We start from the raw sequence: 27937 nt of genomic DNA on the forward strand, positions 1-27937 counted from the left end.
CCGGGTCAAGAGAACCGGGTCATGCGATTCACAGGAGGCAAATGCTGAACGAAGAAAATTTCTTCCTGAGAAAAACAAGTATGGACTCAAAACTAGATCCCCAAAGTCAAGCTGAGGAAAAAAGCGCTGAAGAATGACGAGGGTTAGCCTGAGGAAAGAGAGCGCTTGTCCTTCCGGTGACCTCATCAATGATTTGGCCTATTGGAGCCACATGGAAAGAACGGAAAGTTGGTGAGGGACTTCTTTGTGGATAATTTCGCTCGTCAAACCGAAAGCCGAATGGAACTTTAGATAAGAACGATAGGCGAAAACCCCTGCAAATTTTTTGAACAGTGAAGACGGTCAAATCTTCCGACTGGTGTCCAGAAACAATGCTCTGAAGAGCAAGCTAGGCCACGCGGCTATAGAATTTTGCCAACTACTGTGTGAATTTGCCGTTGGCATCCCTGAGGGATGCACTTCTGGGAGAGGAAGGACCATAGTGGTGGAATAGGTCTGGATACCTGACAACATTAGGTAGAATAACGGCTACACGTGTAGTAAGCCGTACTACGAAGACTGTAGTAAAGTAGATTCTGACCAGTCAATTCTTCTGACGGTAGAACATTAGGCCTGGGATCAGAAAGAGACTAACTGCGCTCTCTGTTGTGTGCTATGGTTACAACCTCTGGACCAGCGAGTTGTGGTCAGCTTCTTTATCCACTGAACCACAGTAGACAATTGCCAGGTAGCACAAACTTCTATCCAGCTGGAAGGCCATCCCAAACACTGCAGGCGTGAAGAGATAGAAGCCACACATTATTCTGCTTAGAGCAGTATGAAGCCAGCGTCCGGAGGGGGCTGCAGAAAAAAGGAAGGGCGAGTGCCCGTGAGCAGTAGATATGGGAGCAGATGCTATGCCAGGGCTCCAGCACCTTTATGTGTGAAGCAATGGTTGAGTGTTGCTCTGCTGAAATCAAGGCACATATCTGCAATGGCCGAAAACACAACAGCCGTGTGACAAAAAGGAGATTTTTGTGTACTCACCGTAAAATCTCTTTCTCTTAGCCTTTAATTGGGGGACACAGAACCATGTAATGCTGCTGTCCACTAGGAGGCGACACTATGCATAATCTGAAAAAGATTAACTTTGTCTCCTCCTCTGCAGTATACACCCCTGGACAGCGTCAGCCTTCTCCAGTTTTGTGCAAAAGCATTAGGAGGAAAATACCAGAAACATAACCATGCCTGTAAGAAGGCTACTATAAACGAGCTCAAACAACAATATGAGAACCCAACCGTAACAACGGCCCACAAGGGCAACAGGGTGGGAGCTGTGTCCCCCAATTAAAGGCTAAGAGAAAGAGATTTTACGGTGAGTACACAAAAATCTCCTTTACTCTGTCGCCTTATTGGGGGACACAGAACCGTGGGACGTCCCAAAGCAGTCCCTGGGCGGGAAGCAGTGGACGAATATTGTGCTGACAGTCCCCTAGACTTGGGGTACTGCCGCCTGCAGGACCCGTCTACCCAGGCTTGCATCCGCTGAGGACTGGGTATGCACTCGGTAGTGTTTTGTAAATGTGTGCAGGCTAGTCCAAGTGGCTGCCTTACACACTTGATGAGCCGAGGCTTGATGCCGAATGGCCCAAGAGGCCCCTACCGCCCGCGTAGAGTGTGCCGTGATACCGGCCGGAAGAGGAGAATTGTTGAGGCGGTAAGCCTCTTGAATGGTGGACTTGATCCACCTAGCAAGGGTGGCTTTGGAAGCCGGTAGGCCCTTGCGAACGCCTTCTGGAAGAAGGAAAAGTGAATCAGACTTCCGGAAAGGAGCAGTCCTAGACACGTAAATACGCAATGCCCTGACAAGGTCAAGCGTATGCAGAGCCTTCTCCACCCTATGAACGGGAGCTGGGCAAAGGGACGGTAGTGAGATTTCCTCATTGAGGCGGAAGCTGGACACAACCTTCGGAAGGAAGGATGGGACTGTACGTAGAACCACCTTGTCCTGATGAAAAGCCAGGAAGGGTTGTCTAAAGGAAAGAGCTGAAAGTTCAGACACCCTGCGTAGCGAGGTGATCGCCACCAGGAAAACCACTTTCTGTGATAGAAAGCGGAGTGAGACCTCCTTAAGGGGTTCAAAAGGAGGTGACTGTAGTGCTGTCAAGACCAGGTTGAGGTCCCACGTCTCCAACGGACGTTTGTAGGGGGGAACCAATCGGGAAACCCCTTGGAGAAAAGTCTTCACTTGCGGCTTGTTAGCAATACGCCTCTGAAAGAGCACTGAAAGCGCTGACACCTGGCTCTTCAGCGAGCCCAGGGATAGCCCGGAGTCCAGGCCTGACTGAAGGAAACCGAGGACTCTTGGAAGAGAATAGGGGAGTGGGATCTGCCCACGAGATTCGCACCATGTGAAGAAAACCTTCCAGGTACGATAGTAAATCCTGGCTGAAGTTGGCTTTCGAGCCCTGATCATGGTTTTAACGACTTCCGGCGAAAAACCTGCTTGGGTCAAAACCCAGGTCTCAATGGCCACACCGTCAAATTGAGAGCTCCTGAGTTCTGGTGGAAGAACGGGCCTTGTGACAGGAGGTCGGGACGTGTGGGGAGACGCCAGGGAGCGTCTGCTGTGAGTTGCACGACGTCGGCGTACCATGTACGCCTGGGCCAGTCTGGAGCGATCAGGATGGTGGGAACACCCTCTTGTTTGATCTTCCTCAGGACTCTGGAGATCGGGGGGGGGGGGGGGGGTGGGGGGGGGGTGGAAAAATGTACAGAAGCTGGAACTGGGTCCAGTCCTGAACCAGGGCATCTGCTCCGAGCGACCGCGGATCGCGCGTCCTGGCCATGAAATTAGGAACCTTGGCATTGAGATGGGATGCCATTAGATCCATGTCCGGGGTGCCCCAACGATGACAGATCTGACAGAAAACTTTGGGATGGAGAGACCACTCCCCCGAGTCCATTCCTTGTCGGCTGAGATAGTCGGCTTCCCAGTTGTCCACACCCGGAATGTGGACCGCGGAGAGTACCGACCTCGCATTCTCCGCCCATTGTAGGATACGTGTTACTTCGGTCATCGCCTGGATGCTGCGGGTGCCGCCTTGATGGTTCACGTATGCCACTGCCGTGGCATTGTCCGACTGTACTCTGACATGAGAGTCTGCTAGCAAGTGATGGAAGGCTTTCAACGCCAGGAAGATGGCCCGAATTTCCAGGATGTTGATGGGCATGGTCGCTTCCATTGGTGACCACCTGCCTTGCGCTCTGTGATGCAGGTGCACCGCGCCCCAACCTATAAGGCTTGCGTCGGTGGTCAAAACCTTCCATTGACCGGAGAGAAAGGATTTTCCCCTTGCAAGCGACGTTGGCTCGAGCCACCAGTGCAGGGACCACCTGGTTTTTGCTGATAACCGGAACTCCCTGTCCCAGGACTTGAGGATGGCCAGTTGAAGGGGTCTGAGGTGAAACTGGGCAAACGGTACCGCCTCCATTGCTGCTGCCATCCTGCCAAGTACTCTCATGGCATACCGGAGAGATCTGTGGGACTTGCGGAGGAGTGTGTGAACTCCCAGATGGAGAGCCAGTGCCTTGTCTCTGGGGAGAATCACCAGACCCTTGGAGGTGTCGAATAACATCCCCAGGAAGGTCAGAGACTGACTCGGGGTAGTCGAGGACTTTTGTAAATTGACTAACCATCCCAGGCGCCTCAGAGTGTCGATCGTGATCGAGACGTTGACCTCGCAGTCCTTGAGGGTGGGGGCCTTGATGAGAAGGTCGTCCAGGTATGGAACAACTACTATGCCTCTGGAGTGCAGAACATCCATGGTAGCTGCCATGACCTTTGTAAATGTTCTGGGAGCCGTGGCGAGACCGAACAGGAGGGCCACAAACTGGTAATGGTCTTGGTCGATTGCGAATCTGAGGAACCTCTGATGGGCGGGAGCAATCGGTATATGCAGGTATGCGTCCTGTATGTCTATGGAGGCGAGATATTCTTTTTCCATGGACGCAACGATTGACCGGAGGGATTCCATGCTAAAGTGACGAACTCGAACATACTTGTTGAGTTGCTTGAGGTCTAGTATGGGTCGGACGCTGCCTCCTTTCTTGGGCATCACGAACAGGTTGGAGTAGAACCCTCGGAAGCGCTCTTCTGCTGGGACCGGCACTATGACTCCTGCTTGCAGGAGGGAAGAAACCGCTTGACGGAAGGCCTGAGCTTTGAGCGGGGATTTTGGAGGGACAGAGGGAAAAAACCTGTGTGGTGGGCTGGTAGTAAACTCGATTTTGTACCCTGAAGACACTATTTCCTTGACCCACTTGTCGTCTGTAATAGGCAGCCAGACCTGCTGAAAGAGTAGCAGTCGTCCGCCTACAAGTGGGGTGTCTTCCGGAGGGCATGAGTCAAGATGAGGGAAAAATGTCTGAGGTTTTCCTCCTTTAGATTTCGCTTGGCTTGCCTTTGACTGCCAGTTCCTGTCCGGCCTCTGTGCCGCACGTGTGTTGTCCCTGCATGGGGAACGATTACGCTTTTGTGCTGGGTGTGAGACGGACCAGCCTGAAGAATTCCGAAAGGATCGGAAACGAGATTGATTACGTCTTTTAAACGTGCGTTTTGGTCTTAGTTGAGGGAGGGAAGTACTTTTGCCCCCGGTAGCATTGGATATCATTGTATCCAGCTTTTCACCAAAAAGACGGCCACTGAAGTACGGGAGATTTGTTAGGGACTTTTTTGAGGCTGCATCCGCTTTCCATTCTCTTAGCCAGAGAATACGCCGGATTGTGATGGCGTTTGATGCTATTGCCACTACCCCTCTTGCAGAGTCCAACGCTTCATGGACCATGTAATCTGCCACTACTGCAATTTGCACCGCCTGGTCCGCCAGCTGAGGATTTGAGGCTTGAAGGCCCTTTTGCAAGAGATCAGCCCAGGCCATGATGGCCTTGGCTGCCCAAACTGAAGCAAAAGCGGGAGCCAGAGAGGCACCTGCCACTTCAAAGATTGAAAGAGCCATGCGTTCAACCTGTCTGTTGTGTTCTTGAGGGTTGAACTGTCCGGCAGCGAGAGAAGCGTTTGTGCTGCTAGTCTAGAGACTGGAGGGTCCACTTCAGGCGGATCTGTCCAATCCTTGGTGTCTTTCTGTGGGAAGGGGTACTTTGCTTCCAAATACTTGCGATTGACGAATTTTTTCTCAGGCTGCGAAAAATGCTTAGAAAGGATTTTTTGAAATTCCGGGTGATTAGGGAAGACCTTCGATGGTTTCTGAACACTTTCAAAGGAAATCTTGTGTTCTGGTGCATCCGGGGTTAGATCTGAAATGTCCAGCACCCGAAGGATGGAAGAGACGATATCCTCAACTATCGCAGTATTGCTAGGGGGACAAGGGAGCAGAGCGGTCTCTGTTTCGTTATCTGAGTTGGAGTCACATATGCCCTCTGAGTCTTGCGCATCGCTAAGGCGCTCCCTAGCGGGCGAACTAGAGCGGAGGTTTTCCCTGGTCTGGGATCGTTGTGGAGATCCGCATTGTCTTTCCCTATCAGCGGACGGCCTTGGTGACCTGGAGCCACTGTCTCTCCCTGGAGGGGGAAGACCTATTGCTATGTAAGGACGCCGATGAACGCGACCTGTGGGTCCGCTTAAGCCTCGAACTGTCGGAAGCGCCCTGTACGTGAGACCGGACGTCTCTTTGCTGGGTAACGTTCATAGCCGAGACATGACCCTGCAGAGCCTGCAGTAATGTGGAGGTCAGGTTGTCTATAGACTGTGTCATAGACTGCGACATCTGAGTTGCCCATTCCGGCGCAGTAGCGGTCTCAGAAGCGTTGGTAGGGACTTCTTGGGGTTCTGCTCCGGTTTTTTGGGTACAGTCCCGGCAGTGCGGGTACATGCTGCCGCTGGGGAGAGTTTATGCAGTCTGCACAGCCTGCAAGGTCAAGCAGTCTTGCCTGGTTCTTTTCTTTGAGCCCGACATAGTACCTAGGCTGATTAATAGAGGCCCTACAGGGGTATCTACGCAGAGGAAAGGAGTAGGAGAGCGCTATAGGTTATAGGAATTCACAGCTGAGTACCAGAACCCAGCTGTGATCTTACCCCACCGGTGCTCCCCTTAGGTCCAGCGCTGATAAGTCCCACGTCCTGTGCCCCCCCAGAGACTGCTGTGCTGCCTTCCTTCAGGTGCAGCAAGATGGCCACCGGATTGAGGTGGAGAGGGAAGGGGGCAGAGAGCTGGAAAAGGGCACGCTGAGCTATGTAAAAGCGTGCCCTTCCTGCCTCGATGCGCCCCTTCTATGACACTGCAGTGTCATTTTCGTCATCCGGGGGGCGGGCCGGGGGGTGGGGAAAAGGCGGCGGCTTCAGCTAGGCGTGGTAGTGGTAGTCCGGGAGGGGGTCGGATTTGCACCGGACCCCCCCGGAATGGGCGACTGGCTAGCGGTGGGGGCAGCAGGGCTAGCGGTTCCTGTGTGGGGGGTCCCTGGAGTGCCATGGAGCCACTACTGCTGCAGAGGCAGGGGAGCAGAAAGCCCTGTCTCTGCTGTGCCACGTCTGCCTGCACCCTCCCCCGGCCCCAGCAGGATCCCACATCTGGTCTGGGGTCCCTGGTGCAGAATGCTGTCTGTACTCCGACCCTACCTGCGGCGTCTCAACCTAATGCCCCCTGCGGGGGATTAGGGAGGGTGCGTCTGTCACCGTCAGGGGGTCTTCATCCTTGCCTCAACCTCAACCCAGACCGTGAAGGGGGTTGGGGAAGGAGGGGGGGGGGTTCTCAACTTCAGACCAGTACCCGAGGGACTGGGGAAGGAGCGACATGGGGAACCGCCATCTCCACTTCAACTGGGCACCCCTAAAAAGGGGGCCAAGGAAGGAGCCATGCCGGGAGTCTTGCTGGAGACCCACTTTTCTTCATCTGTTCCGACGAAAGGAAAAAAAAGAAAAAGGTGTGCCTCCTTGCGACACAAAGCAAAAACTGGAGAAGGCTGATGCCGTCCAGGGGTGTATACTGCAGAGGAGACAAAGTTAATCTTTTTCAGATTAGGCATAGTGTCGCCTCCTAGAGGACAGCAGCATAACACGGTTCTGTGTCCCCCAATAAGGCGACAGAGTAATCAGATCTCCAATGAAAAAAAACGTGCGAGTGAAACCCCCTACCAGGCCAACACCATGCGGCAAATACAGAAGAAAGCAGCGTGGCTCTCCAAGCCTCTGTGTGCTATGCCATACATACTGATGCACTAGAGAACGTGCGGCAGAAGATTACAATTACGCCAGGAAAAACAGGATTTTTTGGGTTGCTTACCGTAAAATCTGTTTCTCGGAGCCTTCATTGGGGGACACAGAGACCATGGGTGTATGCTGCTGCCACTAGGAGGCTGACACTATGCACAAAAAAAGGTTAGCCCCTCCTCCGCCGTATACACCCCACCGACCGGCAGGAAGTTCCTCAGTTAGTGAGAAAGCAGTAGGAGAAGTAACAGAATAGATTGAGAACAGAACAAACAACTCAACTGTAACAAACCGACAAACATAAGAACAGGAGTTGTAGAACATGGGAGGGTGCTGTGTCCCCCAATGAAGGCTCCGAGAAACAGATTTTACGGTAAGCAACCCAAAAAATCCTGTTCTCTCGTTCGCCTTATTGGGGGACACAGAGACCATGGGACGTCCCAAAGCAGTCCCTGGGGTGGGAAACAAACTTCCATCAGGCCAGTGTACTCGCCACCGCAGCCTGCAGAATCCTTCTACCTATGCTGGCGTCCGCCGAAGCGTAGGTGTGGACCCTGTAGAATTTCACAAATGTGTGAACCGATGACCACGTTGCAGCCTTGCAAAGCTGCAGCGCGGAAGCTCTGTGGCGCACCGCCCAGGAGGCACCCACCGCCCGGGTAGAGTGCGCTCTGACCCCTGGAGGGGCCACTCGATGCTTGACCCGGTATGCCTCCAAAATTGCCGATCTGATCCAGCACGCAATAGTGGCCTTTGAGGCTGGGTGACCTTTCCTCGCCCCGTCAGGAATGATGAACAGAGAGTCTGACTTCCGCAAGGAAGTCGTCCGGGCTAGATAGACTCTCAATGCCCTGACTAGGTCCAGCTTGTTCAAGGACCACTCCCGAGGGTGAGCTGGGCTCGGGCAGAAGGATGGCAGAACAATGTCCTCATTGAGGTGAAACGAAGATACCACCTTCGGAAGAAAAGAGGGCGGAGGCCGCAGAACTACCTTGTCCTGATGAAGGACAAAAAAAGGAGAGCGGCAAGAACGTGCTGCTAATTCCGACACGCGCCGGATGGAGGTAATGGCCACCAGAAAGGCCACTTTCCAAGAAAGGAGGGAAAGGGAAACGTCCCTGAGAGGTTCAAAAGGAGGACCCTGCAGAACCTGAAGAACCAAATTAAGATCCCAAGGATCCACGGGCGCTCGGTACGGAGGAACCGTGTGAGCCACACCCTGGAGGAAGGTTTTGACCTGGGGCCGGGAGGCCAGCGTTTTCTGAAATGAAATGGACAGTGCCGAAACTTGACCCTTCAAGGAACTGAGAGCAAGCCCCGCATCCAGCACTGCCTGCAGAAACGCCAGAATAGAAGGGAGCGAAAAAACAAAGGGCGCGATGTCATTGGTCTCACACCAGGAGAAATAGGCTTTCCAAGTACGGTAATAGATCTTCGAAGTGTCAAGGTGAAAATATATTTTCTTATATAACTTTTATACTTTTATACTGTGAAACAATAAGTTTTTCCTAATTGCTTGCTAATGCAAATGTAACTGTATTAAAGATGGCTGCCAGTGTTCACTTTCACTTAAATTCAGTGTCTAAAGAGTTAAGTTAAGTTTCATTTCTCCTAAAAAAGATAACTCAGGAATGTGAAGAAGAAGTAACCATCGGGAGACGTTTTGACGAATCAGAGAGAGACTGGACACTAGATGTATACTGCATAAACCCCGCCTAATGCACGCCTTCCCCTAACACTCAATATAGTATTGTGTATTTGTAAATAAAGCCAGTTGTTGTACTGCTCCTGACAGGTGTGGATGCGGGACATTAGCTAAGACTGAATCAGCTGCGTGTCTGAGTCATTCTTAATTGGTACCAGATGTTTTGCGCTCGCACAATGATTTGGAATGACTGGTGAATGAGGATTTATTGTCGTTTACGACCCCGACAATTTGGCGCCCAACGTGGGGCGTGGACAGTGATCCCAGGCTCCTCTGGACCCATGCCTGGATGTCTGTGGATGATACCTGTAGTGGCTGACCTCGAGGACTGATCACCCTCCAAAACACGGTAAGTGAGATCATATACACTGTATGTGTCACACTTGCTAGTGTCTCAGCCGTTATTGGTTTGTCTGTGGTCTCCTTGGGTCTGAGGGGTGACCGGTCGACTGGTGCGATCCTGTGCCACGCTCTGAACCAGCAACTGAGAGACGTCGCATTCTGCGCGTCCTCGTGTACACCACACCTCCTCCACCGGTCATTGTACTCCATTCAACCACCCTACCCGTGACTATTGTCTAGTAGTGAAGTGGAGTGATAAATTGAGCTAGTTGCAGATTGTGGGGCAACTTAGAGGAAGGGATAGGAGACGCAGCCTCTGTGATATTGTACCAGCTAGGTAATTAAGACGTCCCGAGAAGGGACCACCTGTATTTCTGTGGAGGGCTCTCACTAGGAGACCGCCTCCCGACTGTTGGAATATCGTGGCAGGATAATCTGTTAATCACTGCTGTTCAAGGTTAGGGAAAGGAAATATTGAGCGCGAGGCTCTTTTCCTAGTACGTCGAACGTGAGGCTCCGTACTGTGGAACATCAGTGTTGATATCGCTACCAGTGGTTTTTCTGCAGAGAACCATAGTATTCTGTAAGAGTCATGCTGCGTATCTTAAAGCAGAAGAAGTCTGTGCCCCACAAGTTAGATGAGGATGCTGTGGAGGTCAAGGCAATAGTAGCGTCACGGGAAGGCAAGAAGGCAGTCAAGAATGTTGAGAGATTGTATAAGCATGTAGGATTGCCCTCGTCAGGGAGATTACAGCCGGCTATGTGGCATAATCTCATAGAGAACAAACGAGGCATGTTGAAAGATAAAGGATTGTTAGAACAAGCACAAGCTCATCTGCGAGTTGCGCGAGGCTTGAAGAATGAAGGATGGAAAGAGATTGATGGGGAAGGAGGATCAGACAATGCGGAACCTGTGTTTGGTTATAAAATGCCTTTGAACTGTGATCTTATAGATTGTAAAATGGCCGCCGTGCCACTGATGATGAAAATGCAGTCCCAACCACCGCCCTATAATGGCGACAAGACGAGCTCTCCAGAAGCGTGGGTGTGTCCTGTTTGTGGCGTGCAGAATCCAACCTGGGTGGAAACCTGCTGTGTGTGTGGGGCGGGCCGTCCTTGGGGTTCCGCCCAGACCATGGACGGAAGTGGGGCATGCCACGCCTCCACCAGCAGCCATCTTGGTGCACCCGGAATTCCTCCCCAGCCACTATGTCCGCTGGTAACACTTTCCGGCGAGTACTATCAGGGACCACCACTTCCTGAGAAACCTCCGGCACCGACCGATGCTGTTCCCACCTCTAATGTTCCTGTTTCTGTTCCGGCCTCTGGGCCTAGTCTCCCGGTGCAACCCCCCACTGTGATATTTGTAAATACACCTGGTCAAGGTCCCTTCACTCTTGATGCCCTGACCGGCAGTACGGCTTTCCGGTCCGTAATGCGTATGAGGCGCCAAGCTATCGGAGATGATGAGGGATCAGAAGATTCTGACAATCAGGTTGCTACAATTCCCCCTGCCCCGCCACTGCTATTAGGTCCGTTCGAATCCCCCCGGCCCGGAAGGAGCCCACTACCTACCCCTCTCAACAAATCCTCTAGGTTGCCCCATGACCCTGAAATCTGGTTCCCCTGTCATTCACGCTATTACATCACACCTCAGGGCTCCCAGGTTCTTTTCTCAGTGGGGTATGGGGACATAGTTACCCACCAGGTAGGAGCCATAGTGAACCCAGCTAACTCTACCCTGTCGCATAGAGGTGGTTTGGCCCAACAGATAGCTAAAAAGGGAGGCCCAGCCATAACCCAAGAGTGTCAGGCCTACCTTACCAATTATGGCCCCTTGCATCCAGGAGACGCTATGTCCACCCAGGGAGGGAATTTGCCCTGTGATATAGTGTTACACACTGCAGGCCCTATATATGATTACAGGACACCCGAGCATTGCCGTACAATATTGCAGACCGCCTTACAGACAGTGCTTATCTTTGCAGGACGGCTAGGGAGAGATACACTTCCTCGTAGAACTTTGGCTATACCATTGATATCTTCAGGACTCTTTGGATACCCACTGGGCCCCTGTATGAAGGAACACGTTGAAGTCATCAAGAATTGTCTCCAATCAACCCCAGATCTCGATTTACAAGAAGTTAGGATCGTCTGTTACCATGAATCCGGATTAGAGGGCATCATGCCCTTGGTAGCTGAATACATGATACCACTGATGCACACAGGTATAAAGCCCCTGGATGAGGTAATACCCACAGCACCCCCAACTGCCCCAAAGGATGAGGCAGTGACACATGATGACGAAGAAGAAGAAGGGCTGAAGCTGAAATACAAACCCTTCACTCCGGTACAAATTGATGCTATTGTTAACAAGTTACCTGACCCGGACAAATTTCCCATGCAGTATGTAAGGAAACTGGAACAGACTAGGAGCATCTACGGGGCTACATGGTCTGATCTATCAGGCATCACCTCAATCAAAGCCTCCGAATATTTTCTCCCCACCATCATGAAGGAATTGGACCCCACTAAAGCAGGACCTCTCAACAAGTTCAAGTCTGGAAAGGAGTTTATCGCTCAACTCACAAAGTGGGCCCAGGATCGTCTCTGTGACGAAGCAGGATCAATACAGGATATACAACAAGAATCTGGTGAAGCTGTGGAGAAATACGCTGCCAGACTAACTATGCAGTTTGAAGACTTGGGTTATTCAACTCATGTGAAGACGCAGGCAGCCTTGTTGGTCCGTGCTTTTATTGATGGTCTGGAAGATCCACTGAAGGATAAGGTCATGAAGCTTCGTCCCGAATTACCTGATGGTCCCCTAAAACAGGCCCTCACTGTTGTGAAGAGTTATCAGAAAATGCTTCAAAGGGAAGAAAAAGAAGCAGAAAAGGAAGCAGAGAAGGAAGCACAGAAGGACAAAGGCAAGAAGAAACCAGCCATGTATATGGCAGAAGCCTCAGAAGTACCTGTTATGGTGTATCAGGCTCAGGATCGGTATGGATCACCACGCTTGAGGCCGAGAGGGTCCCAGGGCCAAAACTACAGGGACAGACCAGTTCGTGATGACCAAGGGAGACCTCTGTGTTGGGAGTGTGCCAGCCCTGGTCATATGAGAAGAAGTTGTCCTCGCAGGGGGCACCCTCAGAGACCTCTTCCTCCTCCACACTCATGAAGTTCAGGCCAACCGGTGCCCACTTTTCCCGCCACCTGTACTTCCTCGTCTTGTGGTACAGTGACCCTGGAAGTGGACAATCAACCTCTCAAGTTCTTAGTGGACACTGGGGCGGCCACCTCTGTTATCTCTTCATCTCAGCTGCCTCCTACAATCTCCCTGTCTTCAGATTTCCTCACATGTATTGGAGTTGAAGGTCAACAAACCTCATCACCACTCACTGTTCCCGTCCCAGCTGGCCCATTCTCTGGTGTCTTTGCCAAATTTCTGGTGTCTGAAACCTGCCCCGTCAACCTTCTAGGAGCTGACCTCCTTCAAAGGCTTCACGCTACCATCATCTTCGGTGATCAAGGGATGGAATTGCAATTACAAGATCCTGCCTCACAACAAGGCACTGAAGATCGTTGTGTCCTTAAGGCTTTCCCTCTGATGATGATGACTCTGCAAACGACACCTTCCCCGGATTTGCCCAATCTACCTACCACTCTGTGGTCAACTGGACCTGAGGATGTGGGTCTGCTCAAAGTGCCTCCAGTAAAAGTCCACCTCAAACCTGGGCACCCATACCCCAGACTACCTCAGTATCCGCTTAAGGCTGCCCAAGAGCGGAGCCTTGGAGTTCAGATTACCTCCCTCTTACATTCTGGAGTGCTAATCAGATGTGTTTCACCCTGTAACACACCCCTGTTTCCAGGGAAGAAGAAGAAACAGCACCAGAAAAACCCTGTTGGGAAGGCACTGATACACCTGTGATGCCTGTGCTTACCAGAGCACAAACAAAAGAACAGGCAACCAAAGAAGCTACCCAAGCCGAAGAAGAACGAGACTTTGAGAAGTCCGAAGCCCGAAGAAAGAAGAGGGAGTTGATAGAAGACATGGAAATGGAATACCCTGCCACCGGATCTGTCTGGAAGCCAGCCCGACCACCTGAAGAGAGATTGTGGGAAGAACAAAAGTTGACCTCTAAAGAAGAAAAGAAGCAGTGGGAAGCTGCAGGAGCCATTCATGGGAATCGTAGTTCTGCCGGACAATACCAATTTCCTAGACTCTATAAGGTGGATGGGAAACCCTGTCTACCCAAAAGAATGTATCCAGCCGTTGCAGCATGGGCTCATGGATCAACTCATCGAGGAAAGAACCAAGCTCTGGCCTGTATCAAGAAGCTCTACTGGGCCCCAGGAATCTCTACCACTGTCACAGCCTACTCAAGAGCCTGCCCAGTCTGTGCCATCTGTAACCCAACAGCCACCGCCAAGGTTCCACTTCAGCATCTTGCCAAACCAGACTACCCTTGGCAGAGAATCCAGGTTGATCATATTCAGATGCCCAAGTCAGGAAAGTATGAGTACGTTCTAGTGGCTGTGGATATGTTTTCAGGATGGCCCGAAGCCTACTCAGTGACCAACATGACTGCCAAAACTACAGCTAAGAAGCTCATCACTGAAATTTCGTGCAGATTTGGAATTCCCGAAGTTGTTGAATCAGATCAAGGCCCAGCCTTCACTGCCAATGTCTACGAGGAATTGTGGCACATGTTAGGGACAGATTTGGGTCTGCACACCCCCTATCACCCCTCCAGTTCAGCCAAAGTTGAGAGAATGAACTCCACAATTAAGACCCAGTTGCTTAAAATGAGCCAGGACCACCCACTCCCATGGCCAGATTTGCTCCCCGTGGTCCTATACCATATCAGACACACCCCACAGGGAAAACACGGCCTGACTCCCTTTGAGATTCTTTTTGGTGCTCCACCTAAAATAGGAGACATTAGGCCACAAGAGTTGTCTGAGACAAATGATAAAGTTGTACAATTTGTGATTGCATTGTCTAAGGAACTGTCTAACACCCACTCTACAGTTTCTGCTTCTCTTCCAGAATCCACAGGTGACGTGGTCCATGACTTTGTGCCAGGAGACCTGGTGTATGTGAAAAAGTTTGTGCGCAGAGATTGTCTCCAGCCGAGATTTGAAGGACCCCACACGGTGATCCTGGTCACCCCCACTGCAGTAAAACTTGAAGGAAAGAGCACCTGGATTCATGCTTCACACTGTAAAAGAGACCGAACCAGTGTTTAGTCACAGTAGTGACTGAAGGGAAATGTTGCTGTTGTTTTTGACCTTGGGACTGGGGGCCATCCTCGCCCCTACCTCTTCGGCCCCTATTGTAAATAAGAATTCTGGTCCCTTTATTCTCTGGGTAAACCTGACAGCCCCGGTGAATATCTGGCGATTTGATTTCTGTGATGTAGTCAAGTGCCTTGAGACTGAACGGGTGGTAGAGGGGATCATCCAGTTCTATATGTGTGTTACCAGACAAGACAACAATAATTGTCATTATTGGACAGATGCTGCCTGGAGTACGGGGAATGATTGGGGATATAAACCTAGCGAAGCCATGTTCCCCAAGGATGGGACGGGTAGGAGTCTTCGTGAGAGAATGCATCTAACAGCCCTTCTGCAACCATTTAGGGGCTGTAAATGGGGTAGAAGCTGTCACCCCCTTCTCCTAAATCTTGAAAGCCCTCAATCTGCTGATCTGCAGACGTTCGTACTAGGAAGGCATTATAATTATGTATTTAGTGCTGGACCTTATGCGTATTTAGGCCATATACGGCTTCAGGATATTAGCTTCAGACCAACCAAGGCCCCCGTTACCAGTACACCTAAAATAGGCCCAGGTGAGCGTTTGCAAAATGTAGTTAATGAAGTGATCCCCATTCCAGGTCTCAGTTGGCAAGAGGTTTTCTCCATACAAACACAAACAGCCCCAAGGAAAAATTTGTGGTTAGAATGGGTGAGGTACAATGTAAAAGTCCAGAATATCTCTGTAGGATGTATTGCTTGTGCTGCTGCGAATACACACCTATACACACATGCATTGCTTTTCCCTGATGACAACACGACTGCCTGTGTCATGAATTTGTTGAAAGGTTTGAAGCCCACTGATTGCCCAGATTACGTCCCACTAATTCATAAGGAACCCAAACTAAAGGTCCCAGGAGAAGTAACTGTATTAGCTGACAATTACACCTGCTATAATTCCCACGACACCACAGGTACACCAGTAGGGATCTTCGAGACAGGTTTCTGCAAAGAGAATAGTTCTCTAGATACTGACTTGTTAATCAAACATACACAATGTATGTATGACATTTATTGGTTATGTGGAGATGGTAAGCTCCGTCCTAGGTTGCCAAATGCCTGGACAGGCCAATGCACCCTTGTTAAACTAGCTATGCAGTTCAAGATTCTACCCTGGGATCCAAAGATACCTGATGAACCTACCAGGAAAAGGAGAAGCCTCGATCAGCTCCATATGAGTTATGAAGAAGATCCACTAGTATATATTGATGCTATTGGAGTGCCAAGGGGGGTGCCTGACCAATTTAAAGCCCAGAACCAGATCTATGCTGGCTTTGCTTCTATAATCCCACAGGTGCAGATTAATAAAAATGTTGAATGGATCAATTACATATATTACAGTGAACAAAGGTTTGTCAATTTCAGCCAAAATGCCTTCCAAGGTATAGTTGAAGAATTGGGCCCTAACACTAGAATGACACTCCAAAATCGACTAGCCCTTGATATGATATTAGCTGAGAAAGGAGGAGTTTGTGGGATGGTGGGAGAGGAGTGTTGTACCTATATCCCTCAGAACTCTGGAGTGAATGGAAAAACCATGATAGCCCTTAAAAAGATAACTGGGTTAGCAGCAGAATTGAAAACTAATGCTGGAGTAGACACATCTTTCTTTTCCGGCTGGTTGGGTGGACTCAAGGGATTCCTTCAACAAGCTTGTATAGTACTGATTGCCCTCCTTGTAATTGGATCGATAACTCTTTGTTGTGTTATTCCCTTGTATAAAAAGGTTATTGCCAAAGCAACTCCGACTGGCACCTTCCTCAATCAAGAAGTAGACCCACCAGAGTACGATGGTACTGATCTAGGGGAGATCCCTAAGTATATTCCCCTCAAGAGAGTAGACAAAAACCCCCATTCTCAGATGATGTTAAGAGACTTAGTTTAGGGACAGCGGGAGAACTCCATGTGAGGTTAGTGAAGGGTTCAGCTGCCTGGAGGCCTCTCGCTAGGGGAGAGCTTCTGAGGTGTCTGGATGAAGAAATCCACCTCCCCTTTTCCCATCGCATGGACAGTCTCGAAGGATCTTTCATTAAGGGAAAAACTTAGTGTTTAGGGGGGATTGTCAAGGTGAAAATATATTTTCTTATATAACTTTTATACTTTTATACTGTGAAACAATAAGTTTTTCCTAATTGCTTGCTAATGCAAATGTAACTGTATTAAAGATGGCTGCCAGTGTTCACTTTCACTTAAATTCAGTGTCTAAAGAGTTAAGTTAAGTTTCATTTCTCCTAAAAAAGATAACTCAGGAATGTGAAGAAGAAGTAACCATCGGGAGACGTTTTGACGAATCAGAGAGAGACTGGACACTAGATGTATACTGCATAAACCCCGCCTAATGCACGCCTTCCCCTAACACTCAATATAGTATTGTGTATTTGTAAATAAAGCCAGTTGTTGTACTGCTCCTGACAGGTGTGGATGCGGGACATTAGCTAAGACTGAATCAGCTGCGTGTCTGAGTCATTCTTAATTGGTACCAGATGTTTTGCGCTCGCACAATGATTTGGAATGACTGGTGAATGAGGATTTATTGTCGTTTACGACCCCGACAGAAGAAGGCGGCTTTCTGGCGCGGATCATGGTATGAATCACCCGATCAGAGAATCCTGCCCGTCTCAAAACCTCAGTCTCAACAGCCACGCCGTTAAATTGAGAGACCGAGAATTGGGGTGGCAAAATCGGGCCTTGAGACAGCAGATCTGCCCTGTCGGGAAGCTTCCAGGGGGCGTCCGCGAGAAGGTTGACAATGTCCGCGAACCAAGACCTTCTGGGCCAATTCGGGGCGATGAGGATGACTGGAATCCCCTCTGCTTTGATTTTCTTCAACAACTTGGGAAGAAGAGGCAGAGGAGGGAACAGGTAGGGGAGCTCGAACTGTGACCAAGGGACGGCCAGAGCGTCGGCGCCCACTGCCAGAGGGTCCCGAGCCCTGGACACGAATTGTGGGACTTTCCTGTTGAGGCGAGATGCCATGAGGTCTACATCCGGAGTTCCCCACCGACGGCAGAGCAGATGAAACACCTCCGGATGTAGGGACCATTCCCCTGCCGCGAGACCCTCGCGGCTGAGGAAATCGGCGGCCCAGTTGTCCACGCCGGGAATGTGAACCGCGGAAATCGTTGGAACAAAGGTCTCTGCCCATTGAAGAATTCTGGACACTTCCGCCAGAGCTGAGACACTCCGTGTCCCCCCTTGGCGGTTGATATACGCCACCGCTGTGGCATTGTCTGTCTGAATCCTGACAGGCAGGCCCTTGAGGCGCCTTTCCCAGTGGACGAGAGCTAGATGGATCGCTCGTATCTCTAGGACATTGATCTGCAGAGCTGATTCCTGAGTCGACCATCGACCCTGAACAGTGTGATTGCGGAACACTGCACCCCAGCCGATGAGGCTGGCGTCCGTAGTGACAATCTGCCAGTGAACGGGAAGAAAAGACCGCCTCAAGAGAATGAGGGGAGACGTCAACCACCAGTTGAGAGACCGCTTGATCCGGCATGAAAGGCGAACCGGACGATCCAGAGATAGAGCCGACCTGTTCCACCTGGACAAAATGGCCTGCTGGAGTGGCCTGGCGTGAAATTGGGCAAAGGGAACTGCCTCTATCGCCGCCACCATCTTCCCCAGGACCCTCATGGCTGTCCTGAGGGATGGAAATCGTGTGATCTGTAATGATCGCACGCCCTGCTGCAGGGAAAGGATCTTGTCTTGTGGGAGAAATACCCTTGACCGACGAGTGTCGAACAGAAGGCCCAGAAACACAAGGCGTTGAGTAGGGACCAGACAGGACTTTTTCCGGTTGACGAGCCACCCAAAACTGGACAGGGTGTCTAGAACGATCGCCACACTTAGGCGGGCCTGTTGAAAGGAGGGAGCCTTGATCAGGATATCGTCGAGGTACGGAAAAAGAACGAGACCTCTGATCCTCAACAAGGCCATCAACGCCGCCATAATCTTCGTGAAGACTCTGGGAGCGGTGGCGAGCCCGAAAGGAAGCGCGACGAACTGGTAATGTTCGTGGTGAATCGCAAACCGCAGGAACTTCTGATGTCCGGGAAATATGGGCACATGTAGATAGGCATCTTGGATGTCTATGGATCCCATGAATTCCTGCTCCTCCATGGAAGCAATTACCGAGCGTACAGACTCCATCCGGAAGTGGCGAAGGCGAACTCTCTTGTTGAGTAAGTTGAGATCCAAAATGGGCCGAACTGCCCCGTCCTTTTTCGGCACCACAAACAGGTTTGAATAAAACCCTGTGAAGCGTTCCGATTCGGGAACGGGCACAATCACCCCGGAACTGAGAAGAGAGGCGATGGCCGAACCGAACCCCGGGACCAAGGCCGGATCCCTCGGCGGACAGGATTGGAAGAAGCGATCCCGTGGAAGAGAAATTAACTCTATTTTGTATCCTGTTGATACAACCTCTCTGACCCAAGCGTCCTCTACTGAGGCGAGCCAGACGTCGCTGAAGAAAAGAAGTCGACCTCCCAATTGGAAGGGACCCACGGGAGACCGATGGTAGTCATGCGGATGTAGACCGTCCAGATCTAGATCTGGACGGTCTTCCCTGGGAAGAGTGGGACCGCCAGGACGGAGTGGGCCTGAAGGAAACCTTCTTTCTTTCCTGACGTGCCTGTGGCCTTTGCTGGTTGGAAGGGTTTTACGCCGTATTGAAACGGCGGAAAGTCCGAAAGGGACGAAACTGACGCCTTGGAGGAGGTCTGCGAGGCTTGGAGGGGAGAAGAGAACTCGTACCTCCGGTAGCGTCCTTAATAATCTGATCCAATTGTGATCCGAAGAGACGCACTCCCTGAAAAGGCAGATTGGTCAGAGACTTTTTAGAGGACAAGTCCGCCTGCCAGGCCTTGAGCCAAATTGTACGTCGGATTGCCACGATGTTACTTGACGCCTGAACTGCGCAAGATGCGGCATCCAAGGAGGCAGAAAGCAGATAATCCCCCGCATGGGAAATCTGATTGGCGAGATCGGCCAAATGCTCTGGTCGTGCCTTATCCAGAATGCCCTGCCGAAGGTCGTCTGCCCAAGTGGATATGGCCTTTGCTGCCCAAGAAGAAGCAAAGACTGGACATACCGCTGCTGATGCCGCTTCGAAGGCAGATTTTGCTAGAGATTCTATGATCCTATCATTAGAATCTTTTAGAGACGCCACAACTGACAGCGGAAGGACCGTATTATTAGAAAGTCTGGACACGGGAGGGTCCACCGAGGGAGAAGCGGCCCAGTTGTCCGTGAGCTCTTTAGTAAACGGGTACAGCACGCCGAGACGCTTTCCTCTTTGAAAGCGTCTGGTCGGATCTTCTCTCTCCTTTGTAAAAAATCTTTCCAAACTCAGAATGGAAGTGAAACACCCTGGATGGTGTTTCCGCCCGTCTGAACGAAACCTCCTGATCTGAGGATTTCGCAGGGGTGTCAGCGATGTCGAAGGTATGGTGAATCGCGGCAATGAGGTTTTGCACCGTAACCTTCATGTTCGCATCCTGGTCCGAATCCAGCTCTAAGACCCCTTCCGATTCCGAAAGCGCTTCGCCTGACTCGGGAGAGGAGGCCCGAGAGGGAGACTGCTGGGGACTATGGGGTGAGGTAGGACGAGGGGAGGACTCCGCCTGGAGGTCCTGCCTGGGCCTCTTGCGACTGCCACTGGCTGGCTCAGATGGGACGTCCTGAGACGTGCTAGGTCCCGCTGAAGCTTCTTGCGATTGCAAGAAGAGCACGCAAAGTACTTGACTAAGGTGCCAGAAGAGGCAGGGGTACGAGCGCGGTCAGACTTAGAATTAGACATACTGACGGACAGTCACTGAAGCCTTGCTGGAAGGTTGGGGGACAGGAGGCAGAGGAGGGTGTCAGTCTGCAGTATGCAGAGCTACTCACGGTCCGGTGTCCTATCGCAGCTTCCAATAAATGGAGATGCACGGTTCGTCCGGCTTGCAGGGGCACGGCTGAGGGAACAGCGTCCGGCTGCCAGGCTGCGAAAATGGCGGCAGCCAGAGAGGAGCCGAGCAGGAAGCGTGCGCTTTCCTGCAGATGCAGAGGAGGGAGGTAGGCGGGGCTAGGCGCCGATGATAAAAATGGTGCCGCCCGCTAAGATGGTAGGGTGGGAGGGACGGCGCCGCCTCCGGGACGCTCAACCTGAGGGGAGAAGGCCGTGGGCGGGCTTAGAGCGGGCGGGAGGGAAGCCCGCCCAAGAATGGAGAAGGGGGGCGTGGCCGCGACGCCGGACAAGGCCCCAGATGAAGCCGGGGCCTGGATTAGAAGAGGCGGCCGCCTGTCAGCACAGGGCGGCGCGGAGGCGTCGCAGAACCGCCGTGGTGGCGTCGCAGAACCGCCGCGGTGGCTGCTACTGAGGACAGCTAGGACCCGGCAGAGGGGGGGGGGGGGGGAAGAGCTGTCCGATAACCAGCCAGGGCCTAAATAGCTGCAGCGGCCGCCTGGAGGCGACGCAGCACTGTCACAGCGACCGCTGCCGAAGAATCCATGGAGTGGCCTGGCGTGGAACCAGCAGGGGAGAATGGGACTCAGGTCTCATACTTACCCTCCTGATCCGTTTCATCCAGCGTACTGTTTCAAGGAGAGTATCCTGCGCCTCAACCGACCGACCGGCTCTGGTAGGCGAGTGGGTGGGAGACGGGGAGCGAGGACCATCTGGAACGCCACATCCATGTTAGGGGTCTTGGTCCTGCTGTAGACTTATGAGGATACGGGGTGGCAGTACACGCCGTACTCATAGTCTCTTTGTGGGACTACAGATGTGACTATTCACACTGTATCCCTCCGGAAAAACCTGAAAAAAAACGACGCACATCGAGGTAGATATGGGTCTAATCAAAGACCCGTGTCCACCTCCTACTGACACTAAGCTAAACTGAGGAACTTCCTGCCGGTCGGTGGGGTGTATACGGCGGAGGAGGGGCTAACCTTTTTTTGTGCATAGTGTCAGCCTCCTAGTGGCAGCAGCATACACCCATGGTCTCTGTGTCCCCCAATAAGGCGAACGAGAAATACACGATTCTAGAGTACTATTACATCAGTGACTGTACAGTTCAAGAGTACAATTACTTCAGAGACTGTACGGCTCCAGAAAACCATTACGTTAGTGACTGTACTGCTCCAGGACTGTACGACTATAGCGCATTTCACATGAGACGCAATAGCCAAGATGGATCCTCTGTTCCGTCACTGGACCTGCGGAAAGTGTGGCCTTGCATAATTTTACTATGAGGGGCTTATACTCCGCATTGTAACTGATTCGGCTCAGGGGAGATAGGCAGGAAATAGCTGGTCCTGTCCGGTGAAGGCACTAACCGTGTCCCACGCTGGGAGAATACGACCGCTGTGGTGGATGCCGACGCAGGGAGGATGCCGAGGTCCAGGAAGACATATCTCATTTTGCAAGTGAGAAAAGAGGAGCAAAACTGAGCGGTGACGAGGACCGCGCTGCCTGCAGGCAGGACAGAGTCATTACCGGTGTGCTCACACCTATATGGCCGCTCAGGGCCCCCACCTACCCGCCTTAGACAAGGGTGTGCTGCGCACAACTCCACTCTGCACAGCCCGAACGGGGGCGGAGCCAACGTCAGCTCTAGGGACAGAAAGATGGCGGCAAAGGATATTATCTCTGCGCCGCAAAGGAAGCCGGACGGAGATTGCGCTGGAGCAGGGAGCAGCTGAGGAAAGACGGGCGGGTAAAAAGCCCGCCCGAAACGAGAGGACGGGGGGCGGGGCTATCGAGGACTAGGCTGCAATTGAAGCCGGGGCCTAGATTAGACCCAGGAGACCGCTAACGAAGGGGGGGGGGGGGGGGGGGCGCGACGCGGAGGCCCGAAAAATTCTGGAGTTGTCACCTGGATCCTACCAGTCGGGTGCAGGGGGGGGGGAAAGCGGTGGGGCGGTAGACCCGCGCTGAGGAGAGCAGGCTGCTGCCCACCGTCGCCTATTCTGCTGAATAGGGTACCAGCTGGGGGAAGCCTGAAACACACAGCTCTCGGCGAGCGGTGGTGAGGACTTTGCCGACCTCGGCAGGGAATGAGCTCCCCACATGTGCGGCAGGAGAGCGGCCAGGGAGAGGGGAGGACTCAGCCCGATATAAGCCGGGCCTAGACTACTGGAACCTAGGGGATCTCCTCTTCTTTACCCATCTTCTTATGCGGTGTTTACCTCTTCTCCGTGTGGTGTCAGACGTCTGGAAACATGTTGCAGGACGTCACATCTCATCCAACTAACAGGCTCTGGTGGGCGAGTAGTTGGGAGACGAAGGGCCAGGACCAGGTCTGGATCACCTAAGCACGCTTCTGTGCTAGGGGTTTGGGTACTGCCGGCTAGACATATGAGGATACGGGGTGGCAGTACACGCCGTACTCATAGTCTCTTTGTGGGAGTACAGTTGTGACCTTTCACACTGTATCCCTCCTGGTACCTGAAAAGGAACGACGCACATTGAGGTAGATAAGGGTCTAATGAAAGACCCGTGTCCACCTCCTACTGACACTAAGCTAAACTGAACATCCTACTTCCGGTCGGTGGGGTGTACACTGCGGAGGAGGAGCTAACTTTTTTCTGCATAGTGTCAGCAGCATACACCCATGGTTTCCTGTGTCCCCCAATGAAGCGATAGAGAAATACAAAGAAAAAAAAACAAAACACAAAAATTGTGCTTAGTTTGAGTTGGTATTTAATTACTTAAATCCTGACGTCAACTTTAACAAATGAAATGGTTTCTTATATTAGACAGTGTAGGACCGCCCCGATCAGAGTCACCTTGTCGATGGTGGGACGACTTTTATGCTATATTTGATCAAATACAGTATTACTAAGAACTCTGAATTACTCAAATGCACTTTTGCTTTTTATTTATTTTATTACAGCAGGGTTTTTCTCATTTTGTCTTTTGTAGATTTTGTATGCTTTATGGCCAATGTGAACATGCGTTTATATTCTGCATGTATACCAACTCAAACTAAGCTCAATGTACATGGAGTCTGTATGTTCCTCCGGTGTGCTGATAGGAAACAGATTGTGAGCCCCATTTGGGATGGCAATGATCGTGGCTATTAGGCAGTGTGGAATAAGTTGTCTCTCTGTAAGCGGGAGACAAGACTGCACAATATTACCTGCACTGCCTTCATCTCCGGTTCACTGTCAGACTCGTCACTGCTCTCGGAGTCTTGTGCAGCTGCTTCAGGCTTTGGAGCGTGGGCACTAGCAACTTTGGCAGGACTGGCAGGGATTGTCGTTTTCTTTGGTGATGCAATTTTCACCTAGAATACGCACAAAAAAAATAAAAAAAAATAAATCATCATGATCCTTTGGAGAAACAAATTAATCTGGTGACCAATATTCTTGCACCCAGAAGCAGATGTAGAAGCAGTTGCGATCCCCAAGTTTGCAAAATTTGGGAGAGAAAACGACTAGTGGCTACAGGTCTAACCATGTTATATAGCAGTTGGTGACACATTTACATTGTAGGAAAACGGCCAAAGCGTTTCCGCTGCTGATTAAAGCACCACACACCGTGCTGTCTGAGCAACCACTGGTCTCAAACATGTCAGCCTCGGCAGGGCTCTGGGTTTTCCCTAGTGAAGCCCAGTTCTCGGAAATAATGGCCGTGTCGGCACTTGCCTCGGTACCCTCACTCGCTCTCGGTATTGCCTGTGTCGTAGTCACAGTTTCGTTCCTTGGTGGCTCTTCTTTATCTTGTGAAGCCGGGACCTCCGACACCTTAGGCTCAAACTGGACAATGTAAAAATTAACCATTAGAAAATGTGTTGGGAAAACACGAGGATGCAAAGCAAAGGAGCTGCTCACAACGAGCAGATCGCTTTCTCAAATTTCCGAGGGTGCCTCTGAATAAGATAGGAAGTCACCGGTGGGTTTGGGCAGCTGCTCCATTTTTTACTTTTGCGCAATTTTTAATAAAGCTTTCACCCGTGTATTTTTCTTGGACAAATCTGACACATTACTCTTCAAAATGAGCAAAAATACAAAAATCGGCCTTATCGGCAGAATTTTTACAATGTCGCTGCCAAGAGTCTTGATCTTCACCTTCACTAGGCAATTATAATAGCTTCCCAGAAAGCAGATGTCCCGACCGCTGTAAAGTGGCCTTTATGTAATCCAGTACATATTCCGACCCAACAGATCAAACATGGTCAGTTAATGCGGCCATGTATCACGTGGCATGGTGTGACCCCAAGCTGGAGCTACATGTGTGCATTACTCTCCTTACATTAGTAATATTCTATATACCTGTTTCACAGGTTCTTCTTCACTTTCCATCTCGCTGCTTTCTGAGCTATCATCCGCCATGGACTGCGGGGCGACGGGTCGGACCGGAGCTTTTTGGTTTGATGTCAGCACGTTACTTGGTGCCGTGGCTTCCAGTGTTGAAGGAACAAACTGCAACCAGATGAAGATAAATTATACACAATATGCTAAAATACCTGAGTAATATCAGTCCTCACAGAAGTGGGGGTCTGGCCAGTGCAATCGCCACTGATCCTTAGTGCAGACTTGCATTCAAGTTTTGGAGAACCTTAGTCTCCAGGCTGCAGTTTAAGAAAAACAAACCATGCTTCACTCACCCTCACCGGGTCCAGCTCTGAGTTACAACCAATGTTCCCGCTGTGTGATTGTCCGTAGTGCTGATGTCACTTTAAAGTGATCAGTGTCAATCAATGACCTCAGCGGCTCTGAACAGGGCATTTTGCCTACATATGAAGAGCTCATCGATTGTATACAGCGCTGTTGATGTGACATGAGCGCTGCAGACAATCACAGACACCGGAAGCAGCTGGGGAGACAGCGCAAAACAAACTGCAGCCTGCAGAAACAGGAGTTTTGCAAGTGTAAAACCACTTTCTATACATAGAAAAACCCTGTCTGGCATATGGCATCCTTGGGGGTCATTATTAAGACCTATATATAAGGGTAACACATCACCCCCAGGATATTATGACAACACGGATTAGCTTACAGAGGCTGCTAATTTTAAAGCTCCATAGGTACTACAGTCATCTAAGGGGTTAACGCCAATGTGATACCCGCTGAGCCCACAGCATACTTATGACAAAAAACAACCCCTAAAAATGATTAAGTCAGGAAATGTCTAACAACAAGATTTACCTCGCTGTCAAGGTTCGATTCCTTGCTGTTCTCCAGAGTTATAGTCTTGGAAGATTTCCTCACTCTGGTGCGGCCCTTGGATGCCAGGGTCACAGCTGCAGTTTTGGCTCTCTCCTTTTTAGCCTTCGTTTGTGCTGCTGTGGTTTTGGCTGCTCTTGGCGCAGCGGCTTTCACCTTAGAACCTGCTTGGTTTGGCACCTTTTGCTTAAATCAGAAAAGATGGGGGGGGGGGGAAATCATTAAAATTTATTAACTGGCTGGAGCATTTGGCCATTAACTATAGGTCTGCATTTATGGCGCGGCCTCAGGAGCTGAGCCCACAGCACACGTGGCGGATGCGGGCTGTGCTACACAGACATCTCTGTAAGGACTCTTTCACGCATCAGTCTGTCACCATCAGTCAAAATCCGCCGTTTTGCTAAAAAAAAAACGGATCCGCCATTTTTCTTGGCGGATCCGTTTTTTCCCATTGAGTTGCATTACCGGCGGATCTTGACGGATGCGGATTCGCCAAAATTTTAGCGTCCGCCGACTTGCCCGGACGGACAATGAAACGTTTTGTCTGTCTCTTTCCTTTAAATTTCTCCCTTATCCGGATCCGTCAAAATAACCAGGGCTGTGGAGTCGGAGTCGGTGCTCATTTTGGTGGAATCGGAGTTGGAGTCCGTATAAAATGGACCGACTCCTAAAATATATAATAAATTGGGTACAGTAGTACAATGCAGAATGTGCTGAATATTTTTTCATAGGAATTTGGGAAAGTTATGAAATGTCCTATAAATGGCTGTTATATTCCTGATCAAAGGCTACATTCACACACAGCGTTTTTCCTGCGTTTTTTGAAGATACGTTTTTCAGCTGCAAAAGCAGATCAGCTTTTTAAAAAACTGCATCACCTGAAAGGTTTTTGAGCTCATAGATAATGTTTTCAATAGCAAAAGCAGATTATCCATATATGCCTATCCATATCGTATCAGTACCAAAAAGAATGAAAACCGAGTAGTACACAGACTAACACTTTTTTTTTTTAGCACCAGTCAGGTACACCTCATAGCTGCCCAAAAGGACGTCCAGGACAAGCATTGCTCGTCTTCAGTAACACATCAACATCAACTGATAGTTGGAATAAATAGACTGCATTCATCACCACCACATCTTGTTAAGGTGCAGGCTTTATTTTCAAGTGTAGGGGTGTGCAGTTTGAGGTTCTGCAGCAGCTGAGGTGTGCAGTATGAGGTTCTGCGGAAAAGCAAGAGAATGCCAAGAGTGTGCAAAGCAGAAATCAAAGCAAAAGGTGGCTTCTTTGAAGAACCTAGAATATAAGACATATAGTATTTTCAGTTGTTTCACACTTTTTTGTTAATTATATAATCCCACATGTGTTAATTCATAGTTTTGATGCCTTCAGAGTGAATCTACAATTTTCATAGTCATGAAATAAAAGAAAACTCTTTGAATGAGATGGTGTGTCCAAACTTTTGGTCTGTACTGTATGTAATCAATATTATACAGTGTATTACATATTTACAATTTATTACAGTTTGTGTTCTAAAGTTGTATTCCAATAAATATTCTGTTCTATCTAAATGTCGTGATTATTGGATCATAAAAATGATTAAATGTCTGATGTTCACATTGTGCTACAATAAATTTTTCACTTAAATATAAAGCAATATGTGTGGGAGTCGGAGTCGTGGAGTCGGTGTCGCAGGTTTGGCTTACCGTCTCCACAGCCCTGAAAATAATGGTCCGGTGACACCCGTTTGTTTCAACCCGCCAACGGATCCGTTTTCCGCCATTTTGGCAGATTTCAACTGAGCTAAAAGACGGATGTGTGAAACAGGCCTAAGTGCAGCTGGTATTTATCCATTTAAATGCAGCTCTAAGTGGCATTTAACCCCTTCCTGATGGGGCCAATTATTTTTTGCATCTTTGTTTCTCCCTCCCAGGGCAATAATTGCTTTTTTTTTTTTTTATTGTTCTGTCCACATACAGAACACACATTCTGTCCCAACTGGCACAAAGCTCGTAATTTTTAGCATAGTGTCAGTAGGAGCCAGACCTGGATCTGATCACAGATCCATTTTCTTCTTTAGGTCACCATGTTGTGTCAATCTTTTGCCTTTGTTTTTCTTATTCTTCTCTACAGGGAAACATGATGTAACTTCTCACGCCCCTTAATGACTAGAGCTTTTTTTTTTTCGTTTTTGTTCCCCTTCTTTCCA

The 27937-nt window shown here is 50.3% G+C and overlaps 1 protein-coding gene across 8 annotated transcripts in view; it reads right to left on the reverse strand.

Annotated features, from left to right (window-relative positions):
• The window catches only part of TCOF1 (treacle ribosome biogenesis factor 1), a 146793-nt gene that overhangs the window by 67009 nt on the left and 51847 nt on the right, over positions 1-27937 (reverse strand). For 7 of the 8 annotated variants that reach the window (XM_073567977.1, XM_073567981.1, XM_073567979.1 and 4 more), the window contains exons 9-12: positions 25713-25916; positions 24837-24986; positions 24210-24320; positions 23702-23848 (exon numbers count right to left, since the gene is read on the reverse strand). In XM_073567977.1, the coding sequence (XP_073424078.1) occupies positions 23702-23848; positions 24210-24320; positions 24837-24986; positions 25713-25916 (612 nt within the window). The remainder of the gene's footprint in view (positions 1-23701; positions 23849-24209; positions 24321-24836; positions 24987-25712; positions 25917-27937) is intronic. The other variant, XM_073567982.1, reaches the window with a different exon arrangement.

This window comes from Dendrobates tinctorius, unplaced genomic scaffold (genome assembly GCF_039654945.1).
Source record: "Dendrobates tinctorius isolate UK_male_01 unplaced genomic scaffold, ASM3965494v1 ptg000020l, whole genome shotgun sequence".
Taxonomy (NCBI): Eukaryota; Metazoa; Chordata; class Amphibia; order Anura; family Dendrobatidae; genus Dendrobates; species Dendrobates tinctorius.